This window comes from Phodopus roborovskii, unplaced genomic scaffold, assembly GCF_943737965.1.
Source record: "Phodopus roborovskii unplaced genomic scaffold, PHOROB, whole genome shotgun sequence".
Classification (NCBI taxonomy): Eukaryota; Metazoa; Chordata; class Mammalia; order Rodentia; family Cricetidae; genus Phodopus; species Phodopus roborovskii.
In genome coordinates, this window is record NW_026126469.1 from 3,947,449 (window position 1) to 3,967,872 (window position 20,424).

Consider the following 20,424-nt stretch of genomic DNA (forward strand, 5'->3'; position numbering starts at 1 on the left):
GACCTTGGGCTTGATCACTTACAGACATTGCATCCTGATTCAGGCCCAGGGCTTGGTCCAGTTCTACTGAGGTTAATTCAGGGAGTGGGCAGTGGTGCTGTGAGGTCTGTGCTGCTGGGCGGGAGTGGGCACAAGCTGACCTCTTCTGGGTGGCAGCTGCTGCTCTGGGGTAGTGTGACCTGGAGAGGGCAGTTCTACCTCAGCTGTTGTGCTGGGAGCCCTCAAGCAGCTCAGCCCAGCCTGACTATTGTTCAGGCATTGGGTGTCCAGGCAGTACAGGACAGTGTCTTATGTGAGAAGTAATGCCTTCAGGCCAGTCCAGTAACGAAGTCAGCTGGCCCCAGAATGCCATTGAGGCTGCTGAGATAGGGCACTTCCAGAGCAGCAGGGAAAACTGACAGCTGTGAAAAGAAGGCTTAGGACTTGAAGAAACAATTTTTATTTTCAGTCAACAGGTAGGAGAATAACATTTTATAATGTGCTTTTGCATAAATGCAGAAGTAGTAAAATAATAGAGAAAATAGACAGTTTCCTCAGTTTTGAGAGCAAGTACTTTATCTGTCATGGGTTCTGTCTGTCTTGGAATTTCGTGTGGCTGAAAAGTAGGGTTGGTGTGAACCACCATCGAGAGAGGACGGCCGGGCTCCCGGGCGCCTGCTCAGCAGCACGGAGCGATGCAAACGCCGGCTCTGCACTACTTGCAGCCTTTTCTGCCGCTCAGCAAAGTTGCTTTTCAGGCTTTGTTTGAGCGCAGGCAGGATGGCCCGCTCTGCCGCAGGCATTGGGCTCAGAATTAAGCTGGGTGGAAGAAAGGACAGTCATGGCAAGCAGCTGCCAGCTGCCAGCTGCCTCAAGGGTACCCTGGACCAATGGCTGCTCTGCGATCAGGGCCTGCCTGACTTTACCTCTGGACACCCTACCCTCCTGTCCTTGCAGCATCAAGCTGTGGGGGCACCCATCCTGTGCCTGGGACTCACCACTTCTTAGAGAGGCCCTTGGCGGTGACCTTGGGGAACTGCATGGACTCCTGATCCCTGGGAAAGGAAGTTAGCCATGAGGCCCACACCTCCTCTGGGCTGGGGCAGGGCACCGGGCTCAAGGCACTCACTTTGGAGAGCCCAACCCAGCCTCCTCAGCTGCAGCTTTGGGCCTTTGGGTCCCTTCCAGGAGTGACTTGAGGTGCTGTAGCTGAAAGGCAGGGAAAGACATGGTGGGTACAGTGTCCTGTGCCACTGACATTCAGGGTCACATGCCTGCCCAGGACCTCACCTCCTGGGCCTGCAGGAGGTTGGCGTTCCACAGCTGACGGATGACCACCTCACACTGCTGCACTGTGGTGGGCTTGCGCATGTGCGGGGGCAGGCTCAGTAAGGGGACCATCCCTGTCCCTTGCCGGCCATGGCTGCCCCCCACCAACGTAGCCCCTGAATTAGAAGCCTCTGCATCCTCGTCTCTGAAACATTACAGCAGCCCAGAGGCGACCTGTGGGAATGAATGGTCTAGCCACCCACCCACAACCTCCCTGGGGCAGCACCCATGCCTGCCAGTGTGGAAGAGGCCTATTTCCACTAGCCAGGGTGCTCTGGAGCCAGCTTTGACCCCCGTCTGTCACTTTCGCTGTACTGAGGAGACAACCAGCTAGCTAACCAGGTAACTCCACCCAGCTTGCTTCTTGCCCAGAGTGGATCCTGGAGTTGGGGCTTCAGAGAAGTATCGACCTGACTTCTGGGGAAACTGGGGTTCCAGAGTTTGGTACTGTTAGCCCATGCCTCCCAAAGGCAGACTGGCCAGACATGCGCTAGCTCCAGTGGTGTCGGGCCCAGGAATCCAACTCAAGAGTTCTTGGTAAAAACAAACTAATAGCCAGGTGTGGTGGCACACACCTGTGATCCTCATTCGTAGGAGGCAGAGGCAGGTAAAGGCCTGTGGAGTAAGTTCCAGGCCAGCCAGGACTGAACATCAAAACTCAGGACCCCCAACCCCTCCCAGCAAACTAATTAGGAAGCCAAATCAATTTTGTCTCTTCTCCGAGAAAACAGTAATTTAGGGGTTTCCACTGGTTCCCTGTAGGTGGGACCTACAGGGGTCCCCTGTAGGTGAGGTCGGCCAGGGGTCATGGCAGGACGCCCCCAGGAGAGAGAAAAAAGTAGTGTCTAGTACATGGATAGCAACTTGACAGCTGCCTGCTCCCTGGAGCCTATTTTCATCATAATGGAGTCAGGTCCATGGAGATGGAGACAAGGTAGCCTGCTGGTCCCAAGGTGAAACCTAGTAAGGGTAAGCTCGGGGCCCGTAGGTACGGCCTGGCCCTCGGGTGCAAGCAGGCCTTACTTGGCCTGTCCCTGCGCCCCAGGGACTCTGTCCAGCTTGCTGCTGTGGAACAGGGCAGCACTGCTGAGTGACTGCTCTCCCAGGTCCGTCTTCTGCAGGGCGTCAGACTTAAGCTCTTGCTTCTTGAAGGAGCTGGGCTGGGGCCTGGTCTTGCCTTGAGAGTTGGCTGCAGGGCACACCAACAGGGCTATCACAAAAGGCCTCAGAAGCCACAGACCCACTCTCTAGGATCAACCAATGGACCCTCCACCAGTCCTCCACTGTCCTGGAGGGCTACAGAGAGGAAGGAATACGTTTTGAGAGTGAAGCCTGTGGTGGTGTCTGCTGAATGTGCCAGAAAAATCAGTGGTGGATGCTGGCTTCTTTTGGGTAGAAGAGACTGTAGAACTCTGGGGTCTGGCCTGTGTTTATTTCCAAAGCCTGCTGGTCAGCTGGGGTTGCTTCTAGTGAAGTCATCTAGCCTCCATAGGAGGTGAGTGGAAGAAGAGGCTCTCCTTATTTTGTCTGGGCATGGGGTGAGGGCTGTGGATGGAGCACACACCCTCCTTCCAGAAGGAAATGGGCCAGGGACTTGTCAGTTGCTTGTAAATGACACAGCCACTCACTACCCTACCTGTGTGGGCCTGCTACATCATCTGACTGTGCCACACTGGCAGCCAGGCCTCCTCTCAAGGACTCGTGGCTCACAGTTGTTTTTGTACATAGGACATTGGAACTGTCCCCCTTTGCCAAAGAGAAGGGTTTTTAACTCTAGGCAGCACTTCCCACTGGCTGCCTAGTCTGGGGGCCCCTGCTCACCGGATGCGGTGGAGTTTGAGGCAGACTTGTTGGACTGAAAGCTGGATGAAGAGACGCTGCCTGTGGGGAAATGCAGGGTCCAGTCCGAGAAGCCATTTCTTACCCATACCTGGCCCTTCACACTCAAACAGGGCCTCCCCAAATCTGGCAAGGCTGTGTTCCACATTACCTCACAGTAGCTACACACCTAGATGAGCCCCCCACAGGAGCAGTTACTCCTGGAAAGGCTTCTGCAGGGGCCAGCTACAAAGTAGAGGACCTGTGGCCAAGGGAGCAGCGGGCCCTGAGGCAGCCTCCACTCCCACCTCTACACCCTGGCAGGGCCACCATTAACTTCACCAGTGGGGTCACCAACTTGGGCTGCACTGGGCTCAAACAGTATGGCAAGTCATTCTGTCCTGCTGGAGGAACCCTCCCACCACGTGTTCTCTGCATGTCTTCACAAAGGGGGAAGCCTGGGCATTGCAGGACTGGGCTGTTTCCAAGCAAACTTCTTTAACAGATTGCCAGATGCCCTAAAAGCTTATTATTAGAGGAGAGAACCTAGGAACTCACTTGATGAGCCCTTGGGCTGTGCTATTGGAGGACCAGCTAGAAGACCAAAGCCACTGTGGGCAAGAGGAAGTTCTCAGGGCCCTAAGGTTGCTGTGGAGATAGCAGGAAGTTCCCAAAGTGACAGACACCTCACTCAAGTGTAAGGAATCAGTGTCAAAGGGTTGGGGATCCAGGAGCAGGCACCACAGCAGCCATCAACCTACCAGAGTTATGAGGTCCAGGGGAAGGGGCTGCCACAGGCACTCCTATTTCAAGAGCTCTACTCAGCACAGAGAGGGTCTGCAGCCTCCCTACTGTTCCTACTGTACAGGCCTCATCTTGCCTTTGGTGCTGAGAGCAAGCAAGGCAGCAGTGGCTGGGGAAAGCAGCATGTATCCGAGTGCCCAGAACTGCTCCCCCCTGAGTTAGCATGCAGGGCTCAGTGCTGCCACATGGGCACGAATGGTAGCTCCCAGCGAGCAGCTGAGTCCTACCTTTTTTCTGAGGCTTCTCATTCATGATTAGCTTGTAATGGAGATCTAAAAGCAAGCAAATACTCATTATCACACCTAAAATCTACAGCCACTCAGAACATGGGTCTTTCCATGGGTCCCACTAGCTTTTTCCACCAAGCCTTTCCCTCAAGCACTTCAGGCCAGAAACATCTCTGGCTGATCCCTGTCATCCTCAACAAAGACCTTATTCACTGGGCCAGTCAGGGACAGGAGCCTCTAAATGGGTTGGTGGGGTGTGATGTGGATTAGTCATTCAGACACGGGGAGAGCCTAGGGAAAACATCAAGAGTGTCCTGTAGTAAGGTGCCCAGTGAGAGGATCTTCCACATTCCAGGTAGACAGCACCAGAGAGGGAGAAACTGAGGCCACAGGCCCAGGGTGGAAGGAAGCTGAGGAGCCATAGCTAAGATGTGAGTTAGAGTGAGGGACAGTCATGTCACACAGAGGCCAAGTCTCCAGGGTGGAGAGCATGAAGGGTGCCCCTGCTGGAAGGGATGTGGGGCAATATCCAAGCAATCCCTGCCTATAATCTGTATGTGATTAGTTGGTGACCATTTACTAGCATCTGCTCTGCTGTTTAATTTCCACAACGGTTTTAAACAACGAGGTGGGCCATATCCTGCTCTGGGCAGAGTGCACAGGAGGGTTAGCGTCTGTTTGGGCTGATGGGCATAAAAGGACCAACAATTGGAGGACTGAGCCTGTCAGCAGGCCCTACTAAAAAAAAGCCGTCCACGTTCCTCCCTGCACCCGGAGACTGTTCAGAGTTGTTGGCCATAACCGTGGCCTTCGAGCTGTAAATGCCGGGCCAGCACACAGAGGCTCACCTTTGTTCTCCCGCTTTAGGTGCTCGATCTCCTCGTGGAGTTTGACCAGCGTCTCTGAGTGCTGCTGCTGTAGGAACTGCAAGCTCTTCTCCAGGTCCAGGATGCGCTTCTGTGCCTCGCTGAGCCCGAGTGGAGTGGGCTGCGCCCCCGCGTGCTGCAGGCCGATGGGAGGGCGCGGGCGTGGGCGGGACGCACTTCGGGATCCTGGGGCTGCGGAGCTGAGGGGCCGCGCCCCGGCCGCCACCCCCGCCCCGCTCATGAAGGTGCTGCCACCGCCGCTCAGTACCCGCTGCGGGAGCCTGGCACCCGGTCGCCATGGGAACGGGCGCGCCGGAGAGGGCGGGGCGCGCCATGGGGCGGGGCCTGCGGCAGCGTTCGACCAAAAGGAACGCGCATGACTCTTGAACTCGCCAGAACCGACCGCCTTTACAGATTTGTGTGCGGGTGCGCGTGGCCACCAGCGCTCCACGTTGGGTTCTACTACCCACCTTTAGCTTTTGAGCTGCGCTCTCTCCTCGTCGCTAGCTGGGCAGGCCTGCGAGCCCCAAGATCCCCGCATCTCCCTGCTGCCCTGTGCTAATATCCCGGGTGTGCGCCTTCCCTTCTCGCTTCTCACGTGGGTGCTAGGGACTCGCATTTAGGTCCTCATACTTGAGCACCAATCACTATACCTACCTACTTTTGAACAGGGTCCCCCTCTGTAACACAAGCTGGTCTGGAACGGTGATTATAGGTGTGTGCGACAGCATTGCTTTTTAGTCTCTCACTTTGTTTTAAAGCTTGCTTTTTAAACACATAGCAATAGCTTTTTTTTTTTTTTTTTTTAAATCTTCCAATACAATACTCACAGAATCTTTGTGGATATAAGTAGAAAAAAAAAAGTGTTCTGAACTCATACAAGAGAGACATCTGAAGAATAGGAGGGCCTTCTATCCCAGCACTTTAGAGGCAGAGGCAGGTGGATCTGAGTGAGTTTGATGTCAGCTTGGTTTACATAGTGAGTTCCAGAGCTACAAAGTGAAATCCTGTCTTCAAAACAAACAAATAAAAAAGGCCATTTCAAACTGATCATGGAAACTAGTACCTATAGTCCTAGCCTTAGCATACATATCAAGTTTCATTGTAGGCTACTATGAGATCCTATTTAAAAAAGCAAGGTGGAGATGGTTATAGTCTGTCATGCAAAAGCCAAGACTGGAACTCAAGGTAGGAGCCTGAGGCAGAAAATAAGGAAGGAACACTGCTAGCTGGCTGCTCCCAGGTTCAGTCAGCTGCTGTGCCTGCACAGCCTGGGTTCGAGTCACACAGAGGGAGTCAGGATTGAAGACACATACACACAGCAGACAAGATCAGAAGGCTCTTTATTAAAGCGGCTTGGAGGCTTATACACCCTGGACTGAAGAAGGGAGGGGGAGACAGTGAGGCAGTTCCTCATGTCACATGCGGAAAAGGGCTTTGAAAACAGTTCCAGGGACCCAGGTGGAACATGGAATATCGTATCTTGCACAAACATTTGCATGACTAATGGCTGTTTTTCAGCCATCTGTGTGTGGGGGTTGTGTACCGAGGCCTCTTGGTTCCCACAATTCCCCTTTTTTATTTTTTATGAAGGGGTTCTGTCTTAGGTCACACTGGCTAGCCACCTCTCCCCTTACCATTCTTTGGAAGGCCTTGATTCCTGTCTTAGGCAGGGCGGTTACCTAGCAAGTTGCCCGTCATGGAGCCCCTTCAATCTCTATTTAGCATTTGGAGCCAAACTTTATGGCTACTGGGAGAGCCATGAGCTAAATTGAGCAATATTTGTTTGTGTATGTGTTCTTTTTGGTTAAAGATCTGACAAACCCTTCTCAAGGCAAACAATGCGGCACAGGCCAGAAGTAACCCAATTATCGCTAGCGACAGGGTCCCGGACCACCACTGAACCCATCCCCCTATCTGAGCCATGGCTTTCCACCATCCTTCGCCGGATGGGAGTAACACGCATTTGATTCACTAACTCTTCCGGCCAAGGAATTCACAGTCTCGGCATTCGATGGGGACTGGACAACAGCAGTGCCTGCCTCTGCTACAGTGGTAGCAGAAATAGCGATGGCAGTGATCACAGCCACAGTGATTCCAAAGTTCCTCTTGGGTTGGTACAGAATTATCTCCTCACCACTGTGAGCATCGGCAACCACCATGGAGGTCAGGGCAGCATGGAGGCCAGGGCAGGAACCCGTACAATGAGGGCAGCAGTATCGGCCGTGGGCCAGCAATTACTCAGGGTACAGGAGCTAGAACAATTGAGAAAATCTTCCCCTTCTGTAGTGGGATAGTCCTTCTATGGCACTGACCACGCCCATTGGGGGGTGGAACCATGGGCGGGGTGACCTGTGGAAAGAGGTCAGAGGGAGAGCAAGGAAAAGCCCTCTTGCTGGCATGACTCAGACAGGAGAGGATCGGGTTGAATTTCCTGGTGTTCATCTGTCTAGGTTGTAAGTTATTTCTCCCTAAGTAAACATCTATTCGGCCTATTTGTTTATCCTGATCCTTATTTAAACGCGATATCTGGTGTCAGAAGCGGATTTACCTGGGTTTCACCCAGGCGGCAGACGCCACTCCCCTCCCCCACCTTTCCCAACGGGCAGGGTTTAACCAGGTGGACTCACCACAGCTTTGGGACATTTGCCTCTTCCTTACCGCAAAGGAGATCTTTGCTGCTAAAGCAGACCTGAGAAGGCACTTACCGCTTAACATTTTTTGTCCATTTCCGCATGGGACTTTGCATTTGCGCAGAGCCACTTGGCGGCACCCACCCTGCTTGCGCGTTTTGTCTTGTGTTCCCAGTAATTCCAAAAGTCTCCTTTTAACAAAATTCTGCTTGCCATAGTTTGTTAAGAGCTATTCTACAGGGACCGGAATCAGAAGGATAGTCTGCTGCCGGACAATATTTGGCGGTACACTTCTAGGCAGAACCGGGATCAGACGGGCCTCGGCTGCTAGACGCTATTTGGTGGCACACCTCCAGGCATAGCTACCACAAGCTGAGATATACAACTAAAAGCATCAAAGTTCCAGGACAACAGAATTACACCTAAGGTAATTGTAACATCCTTTGCAATTTAAGCTGATATAAAATCTGAGATAAAGTGTTCCATAACTATGGCAGATAATTTTACAATGCAGAACTTTAGGAATTATTTTACTTCATATGTAAAATGGATTTTAGCAGAAGAAAATTATGACTGGACCAATATGTACTTTTATTTTGTAATAGCAATGGGTTTCATCATTAACATGATGTTCTTAAAGAAATGGTTTGAGATTACAACAAACAATAAGAAACTTATACAGACCATAGGAGACTTAGTAACAAGGATTCGAAACATTGAAAATGATAGAATTCAAAGCATAGAGACAAGGATTCGAAACATTGAAAATGACAAAATTCAAAGCATAGAGACAAGGATTCAAAACATTGACAATGATAAAATTCAAAGCATAGAGATAAAAATTCGAAACATTAAAAATGATAGAATTCAAAACATAGAGACAAGGATTCAAAACATTAAAAATGATAAAATTCAAAGCATAAAAAGTATTTTAAAAAGATTCAGAATATTGAAGATGGCGTTGGCGAGCTGACAGGTAAAATTTGTTTCATGTCAGATACCTCAATAACCAAAACAAAAACAATGCAATGCATTAACACACTAACAGAAACAGCTCATTCCTGGTCGGAGGAAGCTACTAATAAGTTTAAAAAACTAGAACATCAGATAAAAAAACTAGATGATAAAATCTCTTCCATGTCTGAGGATAATGGCAAGCTAGCAGATAGAACATTGTTTCTGAAAGGCAGTTTACACACCATTCAGATAATATCTAAGGATGATAAGATTAAAAACATGGAATCATTTGTAGTTGGAGAAAGTAAGAAACTGACTGATACAATGAAGTCTCTAGAAAGTTATTTGATTCAAGAAGTTCAGACACTCAAAAAAACAATGGTGAATAGATTTCAGGCTTTAGAAGACCTTCAGTCTGATACATCAGAAAAAAAAACTACAGGTAGCAGGGCATGAAAAAGATTTAAAATTTTCCACACCATTTAGGGTCAGGGGAGCTTTCCCTGTATCTATTCATAAAAGGCCAGCAACGAATAAACATCCAAAAGGTGTCGTTACATATCAGTGGGAACCAATATGTATAAAAGATTTAAAAGGTATAAAGGAAGCAGTAGTCTCTTATGGCATACACTCACCTTATGTAAAGAAATTAGTAAAATCATGGGCATGGAATAACAAGGTAACCCCTAAGGACTGGGATCAATTAATATCAGCTGTCCTTGAAAGCTCCTCTCAATTAGAATGGAGGGCTTTATGGAGAGAGAAAACAAAAGCTCTTAAACTTCAGGGCTTAAAGAAAGGTTATAAAGCTCCCCAAGATAAAATTCTTGGTGAGGGTCTCTATGCTGACCCAGAAACCCAAGCTGCCTATGCAATACAACAGCTTTAAAAGCTTGGGATAAGGTTCAGAAATTAGGAGAAAGGATAGAACCCTATACCAAGATAAGGCAAGGACCTAGAGAACGCTTTAGTGTCTTTCTAGAAAGATTATCTAGGGCAGTACAATTAGAGGAACAGACATAGATGCTAGGCGAATACTTATAGAATCTTTAGCTTATGAGGATGCGAATCCTCAATGCAAACAGGTGCTTTGGCCTTTAAAAATGCGATCAACACCCTTAGATAAATGGGTCCTATATACAGGCAACATTAAATATAATGACAATAACACTGAAGCATGGGTAGGAGAAGCCATATCTAAAGGTCAGAGAAGACATCAAGATAACTGAGTTCCTTACTATGGTGACTTTGAAGCTTGGGTAGGAGAAGCCATCTCCAAAGGTTTGAAGAGATATCAACATGTCAGATGTTATAACTGTGGTAAGATAGGACATCTAAAAAGAAATTGTAGGCAAAGCTTCCCTAGAAATAACACTCCCAGGAGGCCTCAGCCTCCTGGGTTATGTAGAAAGTGTGGCAAAGGCAGACACTGGACAAATGAGTGTAGATCGACCAGAGACAAGCAAGGAAACCCTTTACCATCGGGAAACTCCTTGGGGGGGCCTCTCGAAGGCCCCCACGTCACAGGTGGTTCGAACATTCCCAGTCGCAGTGGAAGACAATCTCCCACAGGACAATTAGAAAATTCTGTGCCTATTATAAAAACTCATACTGCTCTGGATGACAAACTAGTGACGGAAGTTGAATCAAACATGACAGAAGGAAATAAAAAACGTATATTTTGGCAAACCGCTATAAATAGTCATAGGCCTAGATTGATAGTTAAGATGAATAATAGACTGTTTGACGGTCTCCTGGACACAGGGGCTGATGTAACTATCATATCTAATAAATCTTGGCCTCGAAGATGGCCCCTGCATGAGGTAAATGTTCAATTCTTAGGGATTGGAACCCTGTCTCAGGTAAAACAAAGCATGAGATGGATTGAATGTATAGGACCAGAAGGACAGAGAGGGAGGCTGAGACCATATGTGGCTGATGTAGTGATAAATTTATGGGGTCGTGACCTATTACAGCAATGGAATACACAGATTAACATTCCTCCAGTATTAGATAGGAACCATAGACGACCTCATGATTGTGGAAAAAATACTGTTAAGTACTATACAAGACAGATACCAAATATCCAGGCAGTACAAAAACAGAATACAAGTGCTGAACAAACAGAGGAACCAAAAGCCCTACCTTTAAAATGGCTAACAGAGGAACCTGTCTGGGTAGGACAATGGCCTATGACCTCTGAGAAGTTAGAAGCTTTAGAAAGCCTGGTTCAGGAACAGCTAAATGCTGGGCATATTGAGAAATCAACCAGCCCTTGGAATTCTCCTGTATTTGTGATCAAAAAGAAATCTGGTAAATGGAGAATGCTTACAGACCTGAGAGCCATCAATAAAGTTATCCAGCCAATGGGCTCTCTACAGCCTGGAATGCCCTTGCCTTCTTTGATACCCAAAGAATGGCCTATTATAGTTATTGATTTAAAAGATTGCTTCTTCACTATACCTTTACAAGAACAAGATAAAGAGAAATTTGCCTTCACGGTACCTAATTACAATAATACTCAACTGGTGAAGAGATATCAATGGAAGGTTTTGCCACAGGGAATGCTAAATAGTCCCACCCTGTGCCAATATTTTGTACAAAAACCGTTAGAAATAATTCGTAAACAGTTTCCACAATCCATAATCTATCATTACATGGATGATATATTTTTAGCTGACTCTAAAGGAGAAATATTAGAAAAAATGTTTGAGAAAGTAAAGGAAGTTTTACCTCGCTGGGGATTACAAATTGCACCTAAAAAAATACAAAAAGGAGAGTCTATCAACTACTTAGGATATAAAATAGGTCTACAGAAAATTAGACCACAAAAAGTACAGATCAGAAGAGATCGCTACCAGACTCTTAATGATCTTCAAAAACTACTAGGAGAGATTTCTCAACTACAAACCATTATTGGAGTAGAAGGGCATGATTTGAAAAACCTGAAAATGGCCCTAAAAGGAGATAAGGACTTGAATAGCCCACGAATACTATCAGCTGAAGCTGAGAAGAAATTAAAATGGGTAGAAAAGAGGATACTAGAAGCACATGTGGACCGTGTGGATCCAAACCTAGACTGTATTCTGGTTATATTACCATCTAGAGAATATCCTTCAGGGATTTTGATGCAGAGAAAAGATATCATATTAGAATGGATATTCCTACCACATAAACAGAATAAAAAACTAAACACATATATAGAAAAGATCTCTGACTTGATTATAAAAGGTAAATTAAGACTTCGTCAGCTAATAGGAAGGGACCCAGCAAAAATTATAGTACCTTTAACTAATGAGGAAATTTCTTCCTTATGGAAAGATAACGAATATTGGCAGAGAGCTTACAGTAACTTTTTGGGAACAATTAGCAACAACTATCCCAAAACTGAGAGAATCAAATTCATAAAGAAAACGATTTGGATTCTTCCACACATTGTAAGAAAAACACCTATTTCTGGAGTTCATACATTCTACACTGATACAAACAAATCAGGTAAGGCAGGATATAAATCAAAAAAAAATTAACAAAGTGGTTCAAAGCCCTTACAATTCTGTACAAAAGGCAGAATTGTATGCCATTCTCATGGTACTTATGGATTTTAAAGAACCCCTCAATATAGTTACTGACTCTCAATATGCAGAGAGAGTTGTTTTACACATTGAGACTGCAGAATTTATTCCTGACAATACAGAATAACTTCATTGTTTATACAGTTACAAGATACTATCAGAAAGAGGACTCATCCTATATATATAACACACATCAGATCCCATACGGGTCTGCCAGGTCCTCTAGCACAAGGCAATGATGAAATTGATCGTTTATTGATAGGAAGTGTGCTAGAAGCCTCAGAGTTTCATAAGAAACACCACGTAAACAGCAAAGGTTTAAAAAAGGATTTTTCTATCACTTGGGAACAAGCCAAGGAAATAGTAAGGAAATGTCCTACTTGCTCATTCTATAACCAAACTCCTTTACCACCAGGCAGTAACCCTAAAGGTATAAATAGGAATGAAATATGGCAAATGGATGTGTTTCATTTTACAGAATTTGGAAAATTAAAATATGTACATCACACTATAGATACATTTTCAGGGTTTCAATGGGCTACTACTCTGAGCTCTAAAAAGGCTGATTCTGTTATAACACACCTATTAGAGGTAATGGCCATTATGGGCGTACCTGCACAAATAAAAACTGACAATGCTCCAGCATATGTCTCCAACAAATTAAAACAGTTTTTTGAGTATTACAAGATAAAGCACATAACTGGTATACCACACAATCCTACAGGACAAGCAGTGGTTGAGAGATCCAATCGTACTTTTTAAAAAAAAAATGCTCCATAAACAGGCAGGAGGAACCAAAACACCCAAACACAGATTACATAATGCTTTATTAACATTAAACTTTCTTAATGCTGATGAAAAAGGAAAAACAGCTGCAGAAAGACACTGGACAATAGAAAAAACTTCTGAACTAAATCAGCCAGTGTACTTCAAGGATGTACTGACCTCAGAATGGAAAGCAGGATATGTGTTACGTTGGGGTAGGGGTTTTGCATTTGTATCTACAGGAGAAAAAAAACTATGGATACCATCTAAGTTAATCAAGATCCGAGTTAAACAAACAAACAAACAAAAAAACATCTTAATGAAGAAAAACATCTTAATAAAGAAAAATGACAAGTCATCCAACAAATTAGGTCCCATGAGGTGTGCAGAGGCCTCTCAAAGGTAGGGAAAATGTTCTGTTCTTGTTCTTACAGAAAAACAGAGAAAACCTATCATCAAACAGCCAAAAGACACTAAACATGTAGGTGCCTACAAAAGAGAAGACAGCTCTTCAGAAACAATCACTTAAAGAAACAAAATCTGATATATGGTAAAAAAATATTTAATTGTAGTAAACTATTTCTATATAAAAATCTATTTCTCTCTACTATCTAGTATTCCTGAAGTCCCAATTTATGTAAACCAATGCTGGCTTTGGAGTTAGATTTGGCTTTCCTTCTCTAAATTCAAGCATGTTGTTAAGATTAAATTCATGGTTTCTGCCTTAAATCAAAAAGCCAATTGGTGTAAGGCAAAAAAAAAAAAAAAAAAAAAAAATCTGGGGACTCATTTCTTATATGCAATTTTCTCTCTAAAAATCCTAATTTTCTCACATACTTTTAATGCTTATTGTTGTCTTTCCCTAATGCATACCTTAAAACTTGAAATTTTTACTTTAATATTGATGTGTAACTTTTCCACAAGGAATAATAACGATTCCTAACAGCAGTCTTTGAACTCTCCGGAAAGAAGATGGGGCCCCACATCATCGTTTCCACTTGACTCAACCTAATGCATCTAAACTACAAACATCACCCTAAAACCGGTTTGAGACTGTTTTACTCGAGACAACTCATGACTAGCTAACTGTAATGGTGCACCTTTCTATTACACCCTGGACAGAGTTTCAAATAGAACTACAGTCAAAAATTTTCTGCCACACAGTGACTAACTACATATGTCACAGCCAGTTCTGTTGAAAAATTTGGTTGCTAAAAATTTTCTTCCTACAGGATGCATTGGAGCAATCATCGTTCCATTTCAGCAGGAAGTAACCTTAAGATAACGACGCCCCCTTTCCCTACCCTTGGAATTTTGGGATAATAGTCATCGTTTTTGGGTTGGTTTTAGTTATTTAGGATTGGGTGATGCTTAACTCAGGTTTATCTTTTAGACAGGAATAGGGAATGGTTGGGAAAGGTATGGTTTAGATGGGATATAGGTAGATTAGCCTATTTTCTTGAGAATTTGAATAAGAATGAGATAGTATTTTACAGCTTACATTGTTATGTATTCTTATGTGGTAAGCTATGTAAAATTAAGTTTATATTTTGTTATATTGTGTTAAATCTTTCCACTTACAATGTTTTATGCACATTATTTTTTACCATATTCTATGTATGTATACTTTTCTTGTATTCAAGACATTTTGTATATTGATACAATTTGGGATATTTATCATGCTGTCCTTCATAGTTCTACCTCTTGTCTTGACACTTATACTCTACCTCTATTTTCCCTAATACATATACATGTATGTATATGTAAATAGTTATATTGTTTAAGTATTTGTTCCTGCTTTACTCAGGGAAGTTTTAATCAGTCTTTTTAGCTAAGTTCCTGAGTATTACAGATTATCTTCACTCATATTTCCTGTACCTATGAGATTAGTCAGATATAGATGCTTCAATCACTTCATAGACATGCAGAACATGGCATTTAAATGTTTTAATATTAGTAATCCATTGACATGAGACACTGTTGCTCCTGACAGCACCGTGCACTTTCCCGAAAATATGTTGGATACTGTTGTTGCTCCTGCTGGAGTCCATTTTCGCCTCAGCTAATGGCCTGTTGGGCAAATAATTGCCCCCACCTTGACCACTGATTTGGACATGCAGTCCTATGTGCTTACAGGAGACAAATATAGAAGACTGCTTGACCTTGCCAAGTCAGGGTAAGACAGCCATTCTACCTCCCTGCTGTTGTTGTGGTCTGTCAAGTTCTCTTGGCCTTAGCCAAATCTGGGTGTACCAATGTTGCTGTGAGACCTAGGGTGACTGTTCAGGTGGCTTGCTGTTTCTGTCCTTGCTGCACCTTTTGGAAGTTGTCCATCCACATTTCCTGTCTACTCTAGTATTGTTAATTTCCTTCTCAGGTCTTGATGAGGTTGAAGATTAAACTATCACAACTATTATTCTCTCTTCCTAGTTAGATATATTAGGTACTAGACTTATGTTTTCCAGCTTAGGACAACTCTATTGTAAACTCCATTATGCCCTCACCCTAGGACTAGATATGTAGGTCATTTTGTTCTCGATTTTCCTTTTCTTAGAGCACACTTGTTATTCGCTGTTTTGTATATAGTTTTGTATTAAGCCTAAATCTTTTCTTTAGACTAAAAGGGGAATTGTAGTGGGATAGTCCTTCTGTGGCACTGACCACGCCCATTGGGGGTGGAACCATGGGTGGGGTGACCTGTGGAAAGAGGTCAGAGGGAGAGCGAGGAAAAGCCCTCTTGCTGGCATGACTCGGACAGGAGAGGATCGGGTTGAATTTCCTGGTGTTCATCTGTCTAGGTTGTAAGTTATTTCTCCCTGAATAAACATCTATTCTACCCTTCCCCAGTAGAATTCCAACTGAGATTTAAAAAATGGGGCTACAACACAGGTCAATCTTTTTTGTAAGGCATCCAGGCAGGCGCGAGGCCCGCAGAAAAACCTACTGGAAAATATAGGAATGACTCCGGCAAGGTTAGCGTTCCTAAAGTGATATTCTTCCCCTGGATCTGTAGCATTTTTGAAAGGTGGACGGTGCCCATACCACCACAACGAATCAGTTCCTTGGAGGAGCCAAGGGTCTTGAGTAACACAATCTCCCCAAGATAAAATGAAGGTAATGAATATCTTTTATCATTTGGCCAGCAGGATGGTACTGGTCGAGGGGGCGCCCTGGGATCATTTTAACAGGGTACCAAATATCCTTCAAACCAAGAACCTGGCTGTTAGATGAATTACTCAAAAATCAGAGTCATTACTCAATATAAGGCAGGAGCCCCAAAGGGATGCATTTGTTAATTGACTTGTATTCATTACTTTAATAAGACAGAGAACTTCCTTCAAAGAAAAGGTAAGATTGTGAAATGGGAAGCTTTCCAACTTAATATTAGCCCTGCCATTCCCAATGTGTAATTGGTGGTATAAAAGGCAGGAAACAAGGAACTATCCTGACTGACAGGCATCGGTATCAGGGGATTGCCTACAAGGGCCCATACTTCCCTGTTGGCATGACTCGGTTGTATCTGGCTTATCACTGTCACTCCCAAGAACAGGGACCACAGGGCAAACATCGCATTCTGGGATCCAAATGGACTTATCCGTGCCTGGGGGAAAAACACAAACAGCTCCTCTCACCCTTGCTAACAGGGGAGTTGGTTCATGCCATTGACCTGAGACAAGATCTTTCCATCTGACCCAGCCTAAAGACTGGAAGGGTTTGTTTCAATGTCTTTCCATGGCAGAACGGTTCTCATTATCAACAGTCAAAAATTTTAAAATAAAAGAATTGTAGAAAACTGTGTTGGGGGAGGAGATATATTCCCCCTTTTTTATTTTTTCAATGTAGCATGTGAGCGTTCTGCATGGCTTGGCCCATGGGGTTGTGGGGAATACCAAAATGATGTTGAATATCATAACCTTTGCAAAAGGCAGCAAATCTATAACTTGTATAGTCAGGCCCATTGTCAGTTTTTAGAATATTGGGAATGCCCATGTAAGCAAAGGCTTGCAAGCAATGTGAAGTAACATCCTTGGTCCTTTCTACAGAATGAAGGGAGGCAAAGATTACTATGGAATAGGTATCCACAGACACATGCATTAAATTTTAACCTACTAGCTGACCCCAAATGGGTGACATCCATCTGCCAAATGTCATTAGCTTTTAGTCCTCAAGAATTTACCCCATCATTGTGAACAGTGTGGAATGGTGCGCAAGCAGGGCATTGGGCTGCAATACAGGTGGCAACATCTCTGGAGCAGTGCATTTAGATGGCATCTATTATGAAGTTTAGAAGCCTTTTCCTCCACAGAGTCAATAAAGTCCCTAGTCAGGGAATCAGCAACTTGGTTGCCTTTTGCCAGTGGGCCAGACAACCCAGTATGAGCATGGATATACCCAACAAAAATTGGGCATCTATGTCTCCAGAGTAAATTTTGCAATTTTTTTAGGCAGTGTTGAACCTGGGAGGTGGGTGCTATGTATGTGGCTGTCTCCAAAGGTTTAATGATGCTAGCCATATAAATGCTGTCAGTGTACAAATTAAAGGATTCTTCAGGGTATAGCTGAAATGCCATCAAGCAGGCTAAAAGCCCGGCCGCCTGTGCGGACACCTTGCCAATAGGCCTTCATCTTTGTTCTCCGTTGGAGATCACCACAGCATAGGCTTTGGACAATCCATCAGTAAACACTATTCATTTCCCAGACAGCGGCATATCTTTTACTATTTTGGAGAGTATCATCGGATGTCTCTTAAAAAAGGTGAGCAAAGGGCTGAGAGGATAATGACAATCAAAGGAAGCATTCACAGAGGACATAAGTAATGCCCAGCTGCCATGGCTAGTCTGTAAATGTGATAACTCTTCTTTATCATAAGGCACAATGATTTTATCAGGTGTTTTCCCCAAATATTTGAAGACTTAGTTTATGAGCCTTCCATAATAATTGTAATACAAGCTCATAGTAAGGGGAAACTAGCCTTTTAGGAAAGGCTGACAGGTGTACCCAGTATATAGGCCCCATCTACCAAAACACTGCTGTGGGTGCAAAATGGGAGGAAGGCACATTCACTAGCAGAGGCTGACTATAATAATCTGTTGAAGATGAGCTTCATCAACACTCTGTAGGAGTACTCCTAGGGCCGCCTTGGCTGACTCTGTAAGCTGCCTAGAAGAAACAGGATCTGCGTACCCAAGGAGAAGATCATGCAATGGTTTTAGATCACCAGTTTTAATGGAGAGAGATGGCCAAATCCATTGTACATCCCCCAAGAATCTTTGCCAATCATGTAATGTAAGAAGGTGAGAACAATCAATCTGTAACCTTTGGGGCCTTAAGCCAGCTTATTGTATCGTATGCCCCAAATAAATGTAAGGATGCAGTTTTGTACCTTTTTAGGGGCAATAACCAACCCATATAATTCGAATTTCAGCTGTAATTCAGCAGAGGCTTCAAGACAAACCTCTTCTGTGGGGGCAGCCAACAGAATATCATCCATAAAATGTATAATATAGAATGTGGGAAATCTCCATCTAATGGGATCTAGGACAGTGGCAACATAGGCCTGGCAAATGGTGTGACTATTGGCCACACTCTGCGGGAGCACTACCCACTGAAAGGGAAGTGCAGGTTCCCAAAAAGTAATAGATGGCAGACTAAATGCAAATCTTTGGCAATCCTTCTGATGCAAGGGACTAGAAAAGAAACAATCTTTAAGATCAATAACAATAAGATGCCAATTTTTTGGTATGGCCACTGGAGACAGTAGTCCCGGTTGCAGGGCACCCATGCTGCATGGTGGCATTTACTGCCCGTAAATCTTACAGAAGTCTCCATTTTCCAGATTTCTTTTTAATTACAAATATGGAAATATTCCAAGGGGGTGTCAAGGGCACAATACGCCCTGCTGTTAGCTGTTCCTGAACAAGTCTGTGAGCCGCCTGTAATTTCTTTGTTGTTAAAGGCCACTGTTCTGCCCATACAGGAGCATCAGAGAGCCAAATTATAGGTATGGGTGCAGGCGGCCTAACAGTGACCCTTATCAAAAATGTCCCAGCCCTTTTCTATCCCCAGGGTATTGGGTATCTTGTGGCAGGGCAGCGACTGGCTGAGTTTCTCCCTGTGCCTCCTTACCTAGTCCTAGGCCTTGCTGCCACCCCATCTTATGCATCATGGCAAGTACCTTACTAGGTTTGGCGGTAGGCTGAGTTGTGAGGATCACTCCTATCTCTAGTAATAAATCACATCCCCATGAATTTGTTGGTAAGCCTTTTAGCGCATATGGTTGAAAGTATCTGGAAAGCCCTTCCTCATCTTGCCACTTGAGAATCCTAAGGCTTTTTTGTGGTATGGCCTGCTCTATGCCTCCTTAGGCCAGGTAACAGGCCATGAAGCATCAGACAGAACTTAAACATCGGCTCCAGTATCCAATATTCCTCTGAAGGGCCTTCCCTCTGTGTAGGGTGAAGTGGGGACAGTCTGTCATAGTGGCTACCCAGAAGACAGCAGGTCCTTGAACAATTAGAACCTTAGCCCCCACGTTTGGCCCGGAGGGAACTACTAGTCAGTGGGAACTCAGGAAGCAATACCAGTTGTGCAATACGTTCCCCCTCCAGGATGGCAACCACTCCATGTATCACAGAGGTCATAATTTTAATCTCTCCCTCACTATCCTGGTCAACAATCCCTGGGTGAATTTGTATTCCTCGCAGGAGCGTACTAGAGCATCCCAAGATCCATCCTATGGAAAAGGAGGGCACTCCAGGAGGTGCCTGGATACCCATTTCGGGTATTAAAATTGCCCTGGTGGTGGGACTGAGGTCCAGTCCTGCACTCCCTGGGGTGGCTCTGAAGAGGTTGGTGAGGCAAAGGGGTTGCTTTGAGGGAGAAAGCGAATCTGACTGCTGCCGGCAGAGGCAGTCATTGCCCCATACACATTGGTTCTGGGGCTCTGGGGCGGGCCCGAGTCCAGTTTCCCGAATTATAATTGGGAGGGAGGGGTTTGCCCTCAACATCAGTCTTAGATCTGCAATCATTTGCCCAATGATGCCTGTGGTGAGTGTCTCCTAGTGGCACCCTGACTATTCATTGGGCATTCCTTGTGGAAGTGACCCGTCTTTCCACATCCAAAACAATGTTTATTCTCCCTCTTTAGGTTGGGTGCCTTGAAGGGCCTGGACGGGTTAATGGCGGCAGCAAGTACCTGTCCCTGTATGAAATTACCATCTATATTCCTGCAGATCCTAATGCAATCATTGACTTTTATTTCTGTGGGATCAAAGAGCCTCGGTGCAGTACTTTATTCGCATTCTCAAAGGTCAATTGCTTGTCCCATTGCTCCAAAGAGCCATTCGGCCAGCTGGATAAGCTGACCCACATACTCATGGAAGGGTTCAGAAGGTTCTTGAAGGCCAAGTGGTCCCCTCCCACCTTGCTCGGAAGCGCCTTCCAGGGGTCCGTTGTGGTCGCTGTTATTTGAGCA

At 45.2% G+C, this 20,424-nt stretch overlaps 1 protein-coding gene across 1 annotated transcript; it reads right to left on the reverse strand.

The window, feature by feature from the left end:
• Nucleotides 1-423: 423 nt before the first annotated feature.
• On the reverse strand, nucleotides 424-5,366 carry LOC127226928 (coiled-coil domain-containing protein 74B). Its single transcript, XM_051191096.1, has 8 exons — nucleotides 5,006-5,366; nucleotides 4,158-4,202; nucleotides 3,130-3,189; nucleotides 2,332-2,497; nucleotides 1,270-1,453; nucleotides 1,109-1,188; nucleotides 978-1,034; nucleotides 424-798 (listed from the first exon to the last, which is right to left on the reverse strand). Exons 1-8 carry the CDS (start codon nucleotides 5,262-5,264, stop codon nucleotides 555-557), a joined length of 1,095 nt encoding a protein of 364 aa, XP_051047053.1. The 5' UTR covers nucleotides 5,265-5,366; the 3' UTR covers nucleotides 424-554.
• Between the last annotated feature and the right edge of the window lie 15,058 nt (nucleotides 5,367-20,424).

What these genes read in the sequence shown, in the direction of transcription:
- LOC127226928 (XM_051191096.1), bottom strand. Translation starts at nt 5,264, where the DNA reads ATGAGCGGGGCGGGGGTGGCGGCCGGGGCGCGGCCCCTCAGCTCCGCA. An exon ending in CCTAAAGCGGGAGAACAAAG is followed by an intron (nt 4,203 to 5,005) that starts GTGAGCCTCTGT and finishes GCTTGCTTTTAG; the next exon opens with ATCTCCATTACAAGCTAATC. An exon ending in ACCTCCTGCAGGCCCAGGAG is followed by an intron (nt 1,189 to 1,269) that starts GTGAGGTCCTGG and finishes CCTGCCTTTCAG; the next exon opens with CTACAGCACCTCAAGTCACT.